This window comes from Pteropus medius, unplaced genomic scaffold (genome assembly GCF_902729225.1).
Source record: "Pteropus medius unplaced genomic scaffold, Ma_sr-lr_union100, whole genome shotgun sequence".
NCBI lineage: Eukaryota > Metazoa > Chordata > Mammalia > Chiroptera > Pteropodidae > Pteropus > Pteropus medius.
This window is the reverse complement of record NW_024346771.1, coordinates 8,726,849-8,744,539: the sequence shown is the minus strand read 5'-3', so window position 1 is coordinate 8,744,539 and position 17,691 is coordinate 8,726,849. Positions and strand designations below refer to the sequence as shown.

At 36.3% G+C, this 17,691-nt stretch overlaps 1 protein-coding gene across 9 annotated transcripts in view; it reads right to left on the bottom strand.

Annotated features, from left to right (window-relative positions):
• The window catches only part of CLASP1 (cytoplasmic linker associated protein 1), a 244,102-nt gene that overhangs the window by 133,397 nt on the left and 93,014 nt on the right, over positions 1 to 17,691 (bottom strand). For all 9 annotated transcript variants that reach the window (XM_039876508.1, XM_039876514.1, XM_039876517.1 and 6 more), the window contains one exon: positions 14,129 to 14,196. In XM_039876508.1, the coding sequence (XP_039732442.1) occupies positions 14,129 to 14,196 (68 nt within the window). The remainder of the gene's footprint in view (positions 1 to 14,128; positions 14,197 to 17,691) is intronic.

Sequence of the window (17,691 nt, the reverse complement as noted above, 5' to 3'; positions counted from 1 at the left end):
GGAGGATTACTCAGGCACTCTCTCATGGACCAGGAATTCAAGAGTAGGAGGGGGGGTAATGGAGAGGAGCAAAGTTCCAACCTACTATGAACAATGAAGCAAAAGAATGCCTTTGATTAAACAGCAGGACAGGGGTCACTCTTCTAGCAGGAAAAGGGGCTCTACAGTGAGGTCATCCTTTTTCAGAAGATCTGTACATGTGATCCTGTGGGTCTAGCCTCGTGGCCAACAGCATATATATGTAGGCAGCTGTCAGAAAACTTATCATAGACTAACCTTACTACAGATGACTGAATACAGCAGGCCACACTCAAACAGGATTTTCACTTCTGTACAAAGAAACTTAAGTAAACTGAAGAAGCCAAAAATAAAATTTAGGATAGAAAACAGGGCCTTTCAATTGCATTCTTCCCCAATCTTTTACAAAAATCAAATGTGTATTCCAATTCGGTCTTGAACCTGATTATAAGAAAAACCCACGAAGCCCAGCCTATTTTACAAGAACTTCCCATCTGCCTTGCTCGATCAAATCTCTCTGAATTCCAAAGGTCAATGGGTAAATGTGTTTTCGATGACTGGGCATCCGTGCCAGAAGGGACATCATACGAAAGGTGGTGGTGCAGTCACACAGTGTGGCTGGGTTATGGAGTGGGCCCAACTCCTCTGTCAGTGGAACCTGGAGGCAGCCTCCGTGAGCATGCGTATTGTGGGGGCCAGGCCAATGAGAGTCTCTCGACTCGAGAGCTATAATCCTCCTCCATGCTGAACAAAGGTTTTGGCATATCTAACTCAGGGGGTAACCAATTAGTGTGCAGTTTTCACTGAGAAACTGAAACAATAATTGGAATTCAATCTTCCACATATGACTCTACCTTTGGGAGGTGACATATCTAGTAGTAAAAAGCACACAGATTTCAAAAAATTTCCAAACTTCAAAAATCCTGACAATATTTCTTAGTTTTGACAAGTTGCTGAACTTCTCTGAGCATATTTCTCTGTAGAAGTCACATATCTTTCATTTGTGTATTCAGCATTTTAAAAAATGCCCACCCTATGCCAGGCCCTAGGCTGGATGCTGACAATTCAGAGAAAAAAGCAGTTCCTACTCTCAGAGCTGACAGCCAATCAGCATGATAAGTCTTCCAAGAGGCTACAGAGGTCCCAGGAAGGCATTTCTGAGAAAGCCTTTGCAACACAAAAAGTGATGCCAGAAAACTGAGCAGATATTAAGCTGGGTAAGGAGTATGTTCTAGGGAAAACTATATGTTCTAGGGAAAACAATATATATGAAGCCCCTGGGCCGAGAAAGGCCAGGCAGAGGTAAGGACTGGCACTGACAGCATAGGCACACAGGTGTGCACAAAAGGAACCGATAATTATTAATAATAATTATGATAATAATAGCCAAACTTCTTCACAGTAAAAAGTTAGAGAATAGCAGAATTAAGTTTTTACTTATTTCTCACAAAAATACTCAAAAGGTACAGTGGAGATGTTTACGAAACATATTCAGACTTTCATTTTTACTATTTCATGGGAAAGGGAGGAGTTTTATACAACTTTAAAGGCTGTAGACAAAGTTTGTATATTAATGAGTAAAAAATGGACCTCAAGGAAACAACAATATTTCAATACCTTATATAATCTCAGACTGTATTTAAAAAATTACAATGTATCCTTTCACTGATTATACATTCTCCTTTTGACCACACTACTTATTTTACCTTTGAACTTGCCCTGAAAGGGTATTTTACCTAATAAATGCCAGAACTCAAACATCGACCATACCATTTTAAACCCAAACCCCACAAATATCAGATCTACACCTTGTATTCTTTTAGAAATGTCATTTTAATTAGCACTGTACCAACCCTGACCTACTTCTCCCTGACAACCACTGTGGAGGCACAAAAGCAAGTCAGCTGGAAAAATTCAGAGCCAAATTTGGGAAAGCTTTTCTACCAGAACTCTTCCTCACACTTAAAAAGTGACTGCACCAAGAGCTATTTGCCTTTTGAGTAATAACCTTTTCAAATCATCCAACCCTGCTTTTATGACTTCATTCTCAAGAACCCAAGAGGGAAATAATCATCCTTCTGCATAAGACAGAAAAATAAGATAGCAATTTAAAATAAAAACCTACATTCTAATAAATCTTAATCCTCTAATACCAGCTCCAGCTCTACTCCAAGATACAAACTCACTTGAATCAAACCATGCACAAACAAAATTCTAAGTCCAAGTATCCAAAACTATAATCCTCTCCCTCAAAACCTGCTCACCCTCCAAGTTTCCTACTTCAGTTGGTCCTACCACCTTTCATCCAGTCAGTCAAGCCAAAACACAGAGTTCTTAACGCTTCCTTTTCCCTCACCACTTCCCACCACACCTTCCCCCACCTGCTCACTCAAATAACCAGTGTGTCTAGTGCTACCTTCCAGCCATCTTTCACTTCCATTCCCCTCTCCAGTACCAATGAGGCTGTTCTAACTCAGGTCTTCCTCATCATTTAAGGTGAATTTCTGTTGCCAAAATAGTCTCCTTGCCTTCTTTTTTTTTTTAAATAAACAACATTTGATGTTTTAAATACACAGAACATTATAAAAAATAAATAAAAGCACATAATCCTACTGTTCCAGATACATTCTGTAACATTTTTCAAAGAACATAATTAAATAATTTATATATTACCAGAAAAACAACAAAATGAGAATAAAAAGCTTCTCTCTCAACTCCATTACTAGTTTCTAGTTTTTCATTTTTAATAAAGTTTTACTTTGAAATGGTATTAGAGTGACAGAAAAGTTGTGAAGATAGTACAGAGAGAATTTTCATTTATTCCATGCTCATTCTCTAATATCTAACATCTAACATTAGTAGGGTACATTTGCTACAATTAATGAACTGATATTGATATGGTATTATTAACTAAAGTCCATAGTTTATTTAGAGTTCCTTACTTTTTTCCTACTGTCTTTTATCTGTTCCAGATCCTATTCAAGATATCGAGTTACATTTCTCACTAGGTTCCTCCGGGTTGTGAGTTTCTCAGACTTTCCTTGGTTTAGATGACCATGACAGTTTCCAGAAGTACTGGTTGGGTAGTTTTCCAAATATCCTTCAATCTGTATTTGTCTGATGTTTCTATTGTGTTTAGACAGAACTCGCAGGTTTTGGGGAGGAAGACCATAAAGTAAAATGCCATTCTCATCGCATCATATCAAGAAAACATGCTATCAACCAGACTGCTGATGTTGACCCTGATCACCTGAGGTAGTCTTTGTCAGGTTTCTCCACTACAAAGTTACTCCTTTTCTCCCTTTCCATACTTTATTCTTTAAGAAGAAGTAGCTATGCACATCACACAGAGTGGGAAATTTGCACTCCTCCTCTAGGATGAAGGAGCAAGATAAATGATTTGGAATAATTCTTCATGGGAGATTTGTCTCTTCTCTCTCATTTAAATATTTTTCCAATCATTTATTTTTATTAGCATGGACTCATCAGTATTTATACTTTGGGTTATAATCCAATACTACTTAATTTTATTGCTCAAACCATTCCAGCTTTGGTCACTGGGAATCTTTCACTGTGTCCCTTTGACATACTCCCATAATTGTTTTGGTTTTGGTTTGTGCAATTCCCTACTTTCTGTCATACAAGATGTACCAGGCTCAGTAGGTGTATTCCCTGCTCCAGCCCTAGAATCAGCTATTTCCCTACAGAGCCCTAGTGGTGCTAGAAACCAAGATCTGGGCACTGGGTGGCAGTTTCCTTTTAAGAGATTTTATCATACATCAGATTCTGAATCCTGTATTTCTTTAGAGGGCTTCCAATATGTGAACAAAAACATCGACTATATATTTTAAACCTAAGCCCAACTTTCACCTCCCATTACATCATCTAACAGTAGCACAGGGAATCGTATCACTGTATCACAGAGGACAATATTTATGGATCAGGTCCTACATCTAGCTATTTACATGCATCAAAATCTCACTTATTCCTCACAGTGGCACAGGAATTATCATTATCCCCAACTCGTGAGGAAATCAAAGCTGACAAGTCACTGGCACAGGTCACATACTGTTCATGCAGCCAAAGTTTGAGGGACTCCAAAGTCTACATGCTTACTCATTCCTGCTCCAAAGTCCCTTGTCCATTTACAGCCCAGTCATCTAGACCCAAAAACCACTTTAAAGGACTGGTGACATTTTTTTGGATGATTTATACCAGTTTGCACCAAACTAAGACCTATAAGAAAAAACTTGGAAATTTCTCATAGTTAAATTTCGTTCACTTAAAAGGCTACCCTTTATTCTAAATTACATCTTTCCTACTTTTTTTTTTGGTGTTAAAGTCCCTTGTTTTCTGAAAGAAAAAAGGGATTTTGTTTTGCCGCTGTTGTTGTTATATTTAGAAAAATTAAATATAACAATCTTCTTCTAACCCCAACACAATTTTTAAAATTTAACTGAGAAGTAAATTGCCTACAATAAAAACCTGTTTCTTATCACAGTATACAAGGCCTTTGGTTCCTCTTCCCCGCAACATTCCCCTCTCGCAATACCAAGCTGCTTTCAAAAACAAACTCATGCCATTTGTAACATAAGTTCCTCTCCCAGAATTGCCTCCCCTGACCCCTAATCATTGGGCAAACAACTGATTAGGAAAATCACATTTTCAAAGTGTCTAAAACTTGGTTATAGGGCGCTAAATTACCTCTCTGGATGCTTTCATTTAATTACTCCCTAAGGCAACTACTGAAAATGGCACAATTTCACAATCAAAGAAACAAACAAAGCCAAGGTTTTATCACAACGGTAGGGAGGAAACACTGAGATCCACTACGAGATTTGCTGGAAGGAGCACTGGTCTAAGAAGGCAAAGTGCAGAGGCTCTGCTCTCTGTCCAGCCACCAACACGATTAGAGAAACCGTGAAACCTGTATCCATGTTTAAAAGCTGCTCTGCCTACTCATGGGGCTGCTGTAAGGGTCATAAAACAAAAACAAACAAAAGACATCTAGAAAACTGCTTTGAAAATACTAAAATATTCTACCAACGGCCGTGGTAGAATGGTTATTACATCTTGCAGATTGTTAACGATCCTTTATTAATCATGGATTGACAGAGGATAATTCAAATATGTCATCACTACAAGAAACAGCTTTTAATCTGCGACCATATTTGCAGCAACTTTGAGTAAAATTTACCAAGGCTTCTAAGCTTGCATTTCAGGTAACAGTGACTAATGAGGTAGGCAATTTGAAAGGGATTACCAACAGAAAGAACAGTCTTTATTTTGAACTCAGATCCATTCTCTCCATGGCCTTTAATAAATTAGTCAACTTCAATAATTATTTCACCTTATGTTTAAAAAACAATCCAAAATACAACTTAAGACAAATGCTACTTTTATAAGTAACATACTTTCACATCCTTGAATGAAGGGCTCCAAAAGAGGTCACTTCGGAACATGAATTATTTAACTCTACTGGCCAGGTATTGATTTTCTACAGCAGTTTAATCTGAATATACACTAACGTAATAAGATGAAATAAAAAGGAATACTATCACTGTATACTTTAAATTCTCAATTTGAAAATGTAACAATCAGAAATGCAGCATCTTCCAATATAACCATTTTCATCAAACTTAGTCAAATTTAGTTTAAAAAATAGATAAACACACCTTAACAATCCCTCACAAAATAAACACAGAGCAAATAAGCTGGATGGGTGCCAATTTCCGTGCAGCGGAGGACACAGAAATACTTGTTAATTGTGTACAATTTACTCTGTGTAATACCTGTTTAGTGGTAGAATCGTTGTTATTATATTTTGTTTCAGTGGCAGGGTTCAACATATACTTCAGAGACAACAAATTAAAAGCCTGCCAGGAAGACCATCCCATAGGAAAGCAAAACAGTGATATCGGTTGTTCACATCACATCAAATGCACTCTTCTTTCAAACACAAACCTTGTTCACAGGGAGTTCTTTCAAAATCTTTTCAATGCTGCAAAACATAGTTAAAACCTCCATGAAAAGACTGAAGGCTAATCAATTAGGATTTCTGTAAATAATACTTCTTTTGTAGTTTTTGGTACCATTTTTGCATTTTAAAAATGCAAATCTGTTTTTAAAAGGAAAGGAAAATGTTTATGAAACGATTTCTCAAGACAGAGACAGCACTCCTGCACTGCTATGATTTATTTGTTTTTCCTCTATCCACTGTTGGGAAACCTTAGAAATTTTTAGCTGTTAGATTCCTTTCAGGACAGCTTATACTTACTAACAAATGTCTAGCAATTGCAAAATAATTTATTTTTCATAACCCACATATTGTGAACAAAGGAGAGCAAAAAAAAATTAAAAGCACACGAAATAAACAGAGGCTGATGAAAACATAACCAAGCTTGGCTTACTGTGCCTCTTTGCTCCCTCCTGGTCTTTGAATGCTAACATTAATATAGCTGTAAGTTTCACAGTTTTTTCTCTGCCTAAGTGCAAATATTCACAGCAATTATTTTACTAAATTTCAGCCATGATTTTTAGTTATAAGAGCAATTATGAAATCTTAAATAGTTAGATGTTTTCTTTATATCCTAGTTATGCAGCAAAAATTACAAAATTTCAGAATATATTAGATGAGCCTACCTTTCCCAGTAGTCATGTTTGTCAGTGATCTTGGTAGAAATAAAAACACTGCTCTGAAAGCTGTACGTACTCACAGCACCTTAAGCATCAGCAAGCTCTCCGCCCACATGACCTCTTCACTGTGATCCAGCACCAATGACAACTGCCACCCTATTCCAAAATAAAAGCCTAGACTATATATATAACAGTGATTTTTTTTTTTAAGGGGTGGTTGGTAGGAGGTGAACCTACTCCATCTGACTTTACTCATGTAAGAAAACCTTCCTTAAAATTGGTATTAAAAAAAATTGACCGTATGATTTTATCCCCTTGAAAAGATAACATTCCTAACATAAACCTTAAATAAGAATGTCAAAAAAAAAAAAAAATGTTATTTCCACACAGAAGAAAAAGCAAGCTGTTAGCTGCAGCTTAAGTTGGTATCAGAAACAGTCTCTTCCAGGCTATTGTAAGTGGCCTCTCCCTTAGCACAGCACACTTGCCAGCTCTGTAACATGTTCCTGTATCTGTGACTATGGAAACACTTGCCTAAGATACTGAACCAGAATCCCAAACCTTGTAATATGCAGAGTCCAATAAACAAGCATGAAAGAGAGTGAGAACCCATCATCAGCATGGTTTTTAAAGACTATGCAAGACAATAATGGCTTAGCTTCTAATTAAAAAAAAAAAAAAGGCAGTCAATGTATCTTTAAACGAAGGCCTTGTCCTAGCTACACTGAGCAATAATTCAGATCTTAACTAACAATTCGTTGTCGGTCTATTTGTTTTCAGATTTGCACAGATATTTCTCATTTCCAACAACTTAGAAATGACACCTAACATTTTTCGAGTTATAAATTTTTTTGGTAAAAAAACATAAGGCAGGATGCATTTGGCAGTAAAATGATACCCTAGATACAGTCATGTACAAGGACCAATAATTTTATGATTATTTGTTATCTAGTTTATACTTTTGTTGGCAAATACTTTTTTTCTTTAGCTACAAATTTATTATGGAATTTTCATAGATTTACCAGAATGATATTTTCATTCTTCTCTCATAAACATGTTAGCTTTGCTAAAGAAACTCAAAAGCATGAGCATTTTTAACCAAATTAATATCCGCAGGCCTCACTTCAATAAAATCCAATTAAAATAAAGATAGTTAAGTGGCTGTGGATGAAGGACACTGACTAGTATATAATTACTGGCTCTTTCATGCTGAAAATCCAATTCTTCCATGAGCATAAGCACATCTGCATGATAAAAAAAAAATACGTACATAGAACATAATTTGCTTTGAGAAACCCATGGAAGGAAAAACTGTAATTTTTGCTTCAAGGGGCTTGCTAATTATATGGAGATGGAAAAAAAGAAAAAGAAACTTCTATAAAACAACATATTTTTAACTCTCATATTCTTGCCATTCAAAGCTAAAAGGCCTTCGGGTAACCTAGCAACAAAAAAGAACCATACGAATATGAAGCATTCTAATACAGATAGGACGCTCGTTTCTAATTGCTACTCAGCTGCTTTTTCATTGCTGATTTAGTCACAATTCTTACACTTTCAAAAAATTAAGTCCCTGGGTTTCATATAAATATAATCAATTACACTTCTTAAAACATAATTTTGAATAAGTCAAGAAATACAACCTAGGATGAAACCCATTTCTTCCTTAAGTGTATTACTATTATAGTAATAGTTTCTTTCAACTTAGCTCAAATCCAGAGTTTTTTTTCTTACTCCAAAGAGCATTTCTGTTCACAAATAACAAAGGAAAAGATAAACTTCATTAATATTAAAACTTTTAAATATCAAGAAAGAGAAAAGATCATGCACAGAATGGCAAAATATATTTGCAAATCATATACGCAATAAGAGTCTTGTATCCATAATACAGAAAGAACTCACAGCTCAACATCAAAAGATAAACCAATTTAAAAATGGGCAAAAGTACTTAAATAGATATATTTTCCAAAGAAGATCTAAAATTGGCCAACAACAGGGATGGTTCAACATGCGCAAATCGATTAACATGATACACCACATGAACAAATTAAAAAATAAGAATCATATGATCATATCAATAGATGCAGAAAAAGCCTTCGACGAGATACAGCACCCATTTATGATCAAAACACTTAACAAAATTGGTATAGAAGGAAAGTACCTTAACATAGTAAAGGCTATACACAACAAACCCTTAGCCAACATTATCCTTAATGGTGAAAAACCGAAAATCTTCCCTCTAAGGTTAGGAACAAGGCAAGGCTGTCCTTTATCGCCACTGTTATTCAATATAACATTGGAGGTCCAAGCGAGTGCAATCAGGTTAGAGAAAGATATAAAAGGCATCCAAATAGGAAATGAAGAAGTCGAACTGTCACTATTTGTGGATGACATGATTTTCTAAATAGAAAACCCTAAAGACTCCACAAGAACACTACTAGAAACAATAAGCAAATAAAGTCAAGTTTCTGGATACAAAATCAATGTTCAAAAATCCATAGCGTTCCTATACTCTAATAATGAAGTGTCAGAAAAAGAAGTGGAAAAAATAATTCCTTTTGCAATTACAACAAAAATAATAAAATACCTAGGAATAAATCTAATGAAACATGTGAAGAACCTATATGATGAAAACTATAAGACCCTATTAAAAGAAATCGAAGAAGATACAAAGAAATGGAAAGATATTCCATGTTCTTGGATTGGAAGAATCGACATAGCTAAAATGACCTTATTACCTAAAGCATTATACAGATTTAATGCAATCCCCATCAAAATCCCAGTGGCATTTTTTAAAGAAATAGAACAAAAAATCATCAGATTTGTATGGAAGCACAAAAGACCCCGAATTGCCAAAGCCATCCTGAGAAAAAAGAACGAGGCTGGAGGCATCACTCTGCCCAACTTCAAATTATATTACAAAGCAACAATAATCAAAATCGCATGGTATTGGCAGAAAAACAGACACACAGACCAATGGAACAAAATCGAGAGTCCAAAAATAAACCCATGTTTACATGGGCAAATAATTTTTGACAACAAAGCCAAAAATATACAGTGGAGAATGGAAAGCCTCTTCAATAAATGGTGCTAGGAAAACTGGAAGGCCACCTGCAAAAGAATGAAACTAGACTGCTGTCTATCACCACACACCAAAATTAACTCAAAATGGATTAAGGACCTGAATAGAAGACTTGAAACAATAAAATGCATAGTAGAAAACACAGGAACTAAACTCAAGGACATTGGACTTAAAGGGGATTTTATGAATTTGACCTCAAAAGCAAGGGAAGTAAAAGCTAAAATAAATGAATGGGACTACATCAAACTAAAAAGCTTCTGCTCAGCAAAAGAAACCGTCAACAAGGTAAAGAGACAACCATCTGAATGGGAAACTATATTTGCAAGCAAGGCCTCCAATAAGGGCCTAATATTCAAAATATACAAAGAACTCATACAACTCAATAACAACAACAAAAAAAACAAATCATCCAATCAAAACATGGGCAGAGGACCTGAACAGACACTTCTCTCTACAAGACATACAAATGGTCAACAAATATATGAAAAAATGCTCAACATCGCTATTAGGGAAATGCAAATCAAAACTACAATGAGATACCATCTCACACCTGTTAGAATAGCTATAATCAACAGGACAAGTAATAACAAATGTTGGAGAGGATGTGGAGAAACAGGAACCCTCATACACTGCTGGTGGGACTGCAAATTGGTACAGCCGCTATGGAAAACAGTACGGAGGTTCCTCAAAACACTAAGAGTTGATCTACCATGTGATCCAGCAATCCCTATACTGGGTATTTACCCCAAAGACTTGAAAACTCATATCTGAAAACATATTTGCACACCATGTTCATAGCAGCATTATTCATTGTGGCCAGGACAAGGAAGCAACTGAAGTGTCCTACGACAAATGATTGGCTAAACAAGCTGTGGTACATATATACAATGGGATATTACTCGGCCATAAGAAGAGATGAAATACTGCCATTTGCGACAACATAGATGGGACCATGAGATAGATAATCATGCTAAGCAAAATAAGCCAGACAGCAAAAGCTGAAAGTCACATGACATCACTTACATGTGGGATATAAACCTAAAAGCGCCAAATGAACAGGGCAAACAGAGACTCATGGACATGGAATATAAACTAGTGGTTACCACAGGGTACTGGGTTGGGGAGGAACGGGTAGGTAGACGGTTAAAGGGGGTCAAATATAGGGGATTAGGGGGAGGGTGAAGTGAGTCAAGAGGATCAAATATATGGTAGCTGAAGGAAACTGTACTTTGGATGGTAAACACAATAGAATATAAAGATGTCAAATTATAATGTACACCTGAATATTATTTAATTGTATTAACCAATGTAACCCCAATAAACAGTTTTTTTTAAAAGAGTTTATATATGAATTCTACCTTAATGTTTAAAATATGCTGATGATTTCAAATAATAAAATCTAACACTCGTGTGTGATAAAAACTCAGATAAAAAGGACTAGTTGAGAACTACCTCATCTTGCTAAAAAACAGCTACAAAAAACCTACAGTTAGCACTCTGCTTAGTTGTGAAAGACCTAAGACTGGGAACCAGGCAAGGATGTCCACTCTCATCACTCTTATTTTATAGACTGGTGGAAGCTCTAGCCAGTGCAATAAGACAAGAAATAAAAAACATACAGATATAAAAGAGATAAAACTGTTCTTTTTTGCAGATGATATACTGTCTATGCAGACAATCTTAAAGAATCTACAAAAACTCCTAGAATAAGAAAGTTCAGAAAGGTCACAAGCTAAGCTGTCTTAAGAGTAACATGGACAAAGCAGGAGGAGGATGGGTTGAGAAAAGTAGAGTAGTCAATGATCTGAAGTCCAGAAAAGTTTAAAAACTGGCTACACAGATAGTCGTTGGGCAAAAAACAAAAATCGGAAAAAGGAGGAAGGATTCACCCATTGCTTCTGTGGTCTCTCTACACTACCTAAATGTTCCGAGCTCCAGCACGGAGGAAATCAGGTGGTGCTTTCATTTTCTGACAGTTAATGAACATCTTACTGGTCTCTCAAAGTTACTGTGAAGAGACCAAATTTATCTGGGTTAGGAATTCTGAAATCTTTATACATATGCCTTTAAGTTATTCTCTTTTGGCTCTAACAATTAAAATGCTGATTCTACATATATACAGTAAGAAGGCTGAAATTACAGGCCTCCCGAAAGTTTTGAGTTGTCTTCCCTGCTATTTGCTATTTTTAAAACAGCTACCTAAAAGAACTGTCTCCATTCTCAAACCTACCCCTGTACTACATATTCATATATACACACACGTGTGTGTACATGCACACACACGCAAAAGTAAGGAAAGCTGGGGACAATATTTACACCTAGACATTTAGAATAAAATATTGCTGTGATACACCCAATGCCATAGGATCGTGGTATTCTTTCTTGATGATTAAATCTTATGAGTCATGATCATTAAAATTAAAGCTCATAGATGTGTATATACACCTTTGAGACAAGATCACAGATGTGGTCCTTCTCCCCAGCGCCAGTGTTATAATGAGTTTCTTTCATAGTTATAATATAGGCTATAAAGCACAAACTCACTTTTCTGCACCACCACAACATCCTTGCCCAGTACTTTCTATCTTGGCGCCAACAAGTTTTGAACTAGAAAACTATACAAACTACCCAAATACACACATGAAATTAAAAGCATGTTTCTTTCTAGCAACTGGCTGGGCAGTCTTGCCCACACATATCAATAAGCATGCATGTCACTGAAACACGACTCCAAGGCCTGAGTTCTGGTCCAGCTCTACCTAGATTTCATTTTTTAAAACACTTATAAAAGTAAACACAAAAGTATGGGGTAATATACAGAAATTATGCCATGGTTAAAATTACATACAAACTATACAACTTTAGGAAAATGCATTATAAGAGAATATGGAAAAATGAAAACATTTGTTGGTGATGGCTAAATTATGGTATTTTTCTTTTAATATGGTTTTTATAAACATAAAAACATATGAAGAAGAAATAAAGAGAATTAATGAAAGCATTTTTAGAACAATTCAAGCATTTTAGAGGAAACATGTTATCTAAAGATAAATTCCTTACTGATAACGGTAGGTAAGACTGTGAGTCAAAAGACCCAGATTTTGTTCAGGCTCTGCCCTTACATACTAGGTCACTTTGGGGAAAACCACTCAAACGTTTTCACAACCTCGAGACATTCAAAATAATAAGCTATGCTATGATTTAAGATCCCTAGCAATTCCGAAATAGCTATGACACAATGAGGTATCTAGAGTTAGAAAAAGTTCTTGTTGGAATTGTTTTTTTGAGAACTGCATTCATACAGTAATTCAGTCTTGTCTTTCCTTCCCCTTCTGAAATCACAATTACCCACTTGTCCTCAAATATCATCACGAAGTGTAGTAAAAGGAATACAGGTTCTAGAAACAATAGGTCACAATTCAAGTCTGTTGTTATTTTATTTTTCAACAATATTTATTGCATACCTATCACATGCCAGGGACTTTTTTGAGGCACTTAGGATAAAGAAGGGAATAAAACAAAGTTCTTGCCCTCATGAATAAACAAAAAATATTTTGTAGTGATGTGCACTAAAAAAGTAAAACAAGCAGGATGAGGGCACAGAGAGTTCCCTTAGAAAACTAGATGTGCTATTCTGGATGGCCTTGGTACAGAAGTTATACAGCAGCCAAGATCTAGATGGAATGAGGAAGACAGCCATGAGGACACATAGGGGATGAATGTTTCAAGCAGAAGGAATCATAAGCACAGAAGCCCTGAAGTAGAAGAAGCTTAGAATGTTCAAAATTAGCAAGGAAGCCAATGGAACTGGAGCCAAGAGAACTTTCGGGAAGAACGATATGACATCATCAGAATGGTGGTCACTATCGGGTCATGCAGGGCCTGGTGGGCAATGGTGAATCACAGAATTGTAGTCTCTGTGATGGGAAAACTCTGGAGGATTCTGAACAGGGAATTAATACCACTTGAGTTACATTCTAAAAGAATTACTCTGATTGCTCTGTGAAAAACAGTCTTTAGGTGTTGGAAATGAATAAAAGCAAGGATATTGGTTAGAAGGCTACCACGAGAGCACAGGTAAAATACAATGACAGCCTGCACTCGGAGAAGAGCAGCAGTCACAGTGAGAATAAACAGGATGCTAGATGTATTTCTAAAAGTAAAGCCAACAGGATTAGCTGATGGACTCAGTTTAGACTATGAAAGAAAGTCAAAGACAACTCTAAACAAGTAGTTTCTGGCATGGGAAAGTGCATAAATGGAGGTTAAGTCTTCAGACTTAGAAACCCTTATTAAGATATCAAGTTGATGTCAAGTTTATGCCTTTCAGAAATAGCAAAAACAATAATGACAAAATTTAAAAAGCAAAAACAGAATGCTTTTTCTACTCACCATTTGCAGATTGTATCATGTTTCCAGATTTCTGGACTTCATCAAATTTTGTAAAAATTACATTCAATCTGTATAAAAAATGTATATATAAACTATTAACCATCACTGTTTATAGTCAGTTATATTAAAACACTAATGTGAAGTTGAGTCATACTCCAAGAAAAAAAATCAGTGATTCAAACCCACTTAATAACAAAAATAGTAAGTATATTTCTAACAACATCAACAGTCAACAATAACTGAGCACTTAACTACAGGCCAAGCACTGACTTAAGGGCTCTAACTGAAAGAGCATGTTTAACCCTTATAACAGCCTTATATGGGATTATTATTATCCCCATTTTACAGATGACCCCCACAGCTTACATAAGGTGACACAGGGTGGAGATACAAGCCCTGAGAGCAAGAATCCAGAGTCCATGCTCTCAGACATTAAACTGACTGACTGCTCTACACAAAAATGTATATACATGATGAAAAGCATATATTTCTCCTATTGCTATTTAAGCGCAGACTGTTGATTACTTAGGATAAAAATTTTCAAAATGGTATAATACAATACAAAGGCTTTTCTCTGACTCATGCTTAATTCAAAAATGCTATAATTTCTCTAGAAGCAAACACTGTGACCAGATAATCTTCAGCTTAAAAAAAATCAACATGACATTTATTTTCTATTAATGGATCATTTTTACCTTGACATTTAAATTGAAGCAAAACTCCTTAACCAGTCAAAATATCCCATCCTAGTGACACCAAAAATGAGAGAAAAATTGAGGTTGGGATGGGGGATAAAGTCAAGGAAAAAGAATCTTTCCCAAGCAAAACGGGTACATATGAATGAGTGTAAAAGTCAGGATTCCAAGATAATGTACTATGCATTCAAACCTAAGCCACCCATTTCAGGGACCAAACTAAGTTTTGGCACTTACAACCATCCTGTCAGACAAATTAATCATTTCAATCACGTTTGTCTTTTCTTCCCAACCAGAATGGAAGCTCCTTGGAGTAGGAATGGGAACTATGTTCTTTTAGTATTATCTACACACCAAGCACTATGTCATGCAGGAAAGTTACCTCATTGTGTAAAAGAGCTGTTATCTATCTAATCCTGTCCCCCGTTCTCACTATGGAAAATTAAATATTTCACACATTCTGATATCAATTCATTCATTAGTTCATTCACTGAACCTAGCACTGAGCTAGCTAAATGTCAAATGTGTAAAGTTTCTACTTTCTAGAGCTTCCATTTCTACTTCATTCTATTCTACTTAAAATGTTACATTCTAAGTAACAGGGGAGCCAAAAATACACATCAGTAAATAGATGTAAAAATGAAAGGGATGAACTAACCTGATACACTGCCTCTCTCACTTCCCATTCTATGGTAGATATCAATAACTTTCAACCCATCTTTCCATCTAAGTCAGATACAGCCTCAGAAGACTTCTCCAAGCTTCTCCAGGCAGCTGCTACTAATTAATCAAAGCTGGCACAGAATTAAAAATCTGTTTGTCATTTCAGGACCAGATATAAGTAAAACTATCACTCACTTTCAAATCCAGTGGTTATTAAAGAACTGGAAAAATGGCTTAGAATCAATTTCTGATGATGTTTCCATCACCCTCCCTTTTATAAGTAACAAAGATCTCCAGTGGCTTAATAAGCCCATAAATAACATCACCAGACAGGTTGCCAAGGCCCTAAATTACCACTTTATTGTGTCACAACTATACCTTCTGACATGAGCATGCCTACAAATTTGCAGGTTAGGGACAAAGTATATGTCTAACCTGGTTGTTCCTGAAATTACTTGGAGGAGGAAATCATTTCTTCCATGCCTGGGAGAGTATTCACCATTATCAATGGCAACTGTGGAGGAATCTGTAGATTCTCTATCTATGGTAACGTCTACTCACTGCAGCCAGATTACCCAAAACTGGCACCCAAACAGCTAGGTACGAGAACGCTAAAAAGATTGGTTATTGGCACCTGCACCTTAATTCAGAATCCCTTATTCAGGCGTGCCTTTCCCTCTACTTTCACACTTCTGTCTCATTAGATGTCTCATTCTCTGCTCAATAATGCATATACAATGGCTCCTATCAAGATTGCTACCTCAAGAGATCAATTACTTGACATTCTAACACCAACAAAACATTCCTTAGGAATGAATGGCTTTTGTCTGCTACACAATAATAGAAGATGCCTCTCTTCGGACCTATCAATTTGCACAAGTCTAAAATGATGAGTTTTATATGTTGAAAGACACTGAATACATAACTAATGATTACCCTCTGAAGTCACCAATTGTTTTCATTTTTTTAATTTTAATCTCTCGATCTCAAATTTAAAATAAATTTATTTATTAGCTTGACGAATAACCAATACCATTTCCCCCTGGTTTTTCTGAATTTTATATTCAACTCTTCAATCTAATTATCATTTATTTTACTATAAGATTTCAAACTAATTATTCCTTCCTAGAATATTTTATAAATTTAAGATAATTTCCCAGAAGCGAAAACCAGTAATCTTTCCATCGACAAGCTCCACTTGTACACAGAGCTTCTCATTGGTTTATTAGTCTACTACTCTTTAATATGAGCAGACAACCAAAATTTCTAAGATTGATAAGCAAAGCTTCTAACATAAAAGAGACCAACATGAATAAACACATACCCAAAAATCCCAACTTAGAGGAAAGAAGAGACTATAAAAAGTTTTTAAATATATCACTAATATTCCCAAAGTAACAGAAAATACTGCAAATCACAAAATCAAACAGGAAGAACCCTTCAAAAATGGCAGAATAAGGAACTCTGAACATCTGCTCCTCCAAAAAACACAAAGAAAACATTGGCAAAATCAAGTTTTTCAAAATCCTCAAATTAAACAAAGGCTTACAATAATCCGAGGGGCATTCTTCAAGAAAAACAGCTGAATCTTAGTCAGAATGACATTTTCCTTTGTTTTCCTGCCCTCTATTTCCATCTCCAGTCCACCAGCTGAAAACCAACGGCCTCACAATTACAGCAGTCTGAAAACCAGCAGCCCCACAGCCCCTGGAAAGCGTTGAACAGTCTGCAGTTCAGTGAAAGTCCCCATTCCCAGAGAACTGTTATTATTTGACCTGTCTGGCATATCGCAAAACCCCCATTCATAAGGTTTGTCTTTATTTGACCTAATTCAGAGCATGCTCAGTGCAAGACTCCTTACACGGAAGCCATGAGCAAAAAGAATCTGGGGCAACTGTCTAACGTGACAGCTGCCTGAGAAAGAAGTAACAACTGGGACAAAGAAACTGACCAAAAGGCTTACAAGAAAAACCTGGAGAGTAAGATGTTCACAAGAACTATGAAAAGCTCTGACACATTCCTGGGAAACTGGAAGGCCACTCATATGTGCAAGGTGGTGCACACACCCCAGGAAAGACCCAAGAGGGCACTCACTGTCTCACCTCTGGCTAACTTTGGGGCTCTGTACAAGCAGGCAGTAAGGGGAAGGTAGAGATGCATAGCCTGCCTGCCAGAAAACTGAAAGCATGCCCCAATACACACAGA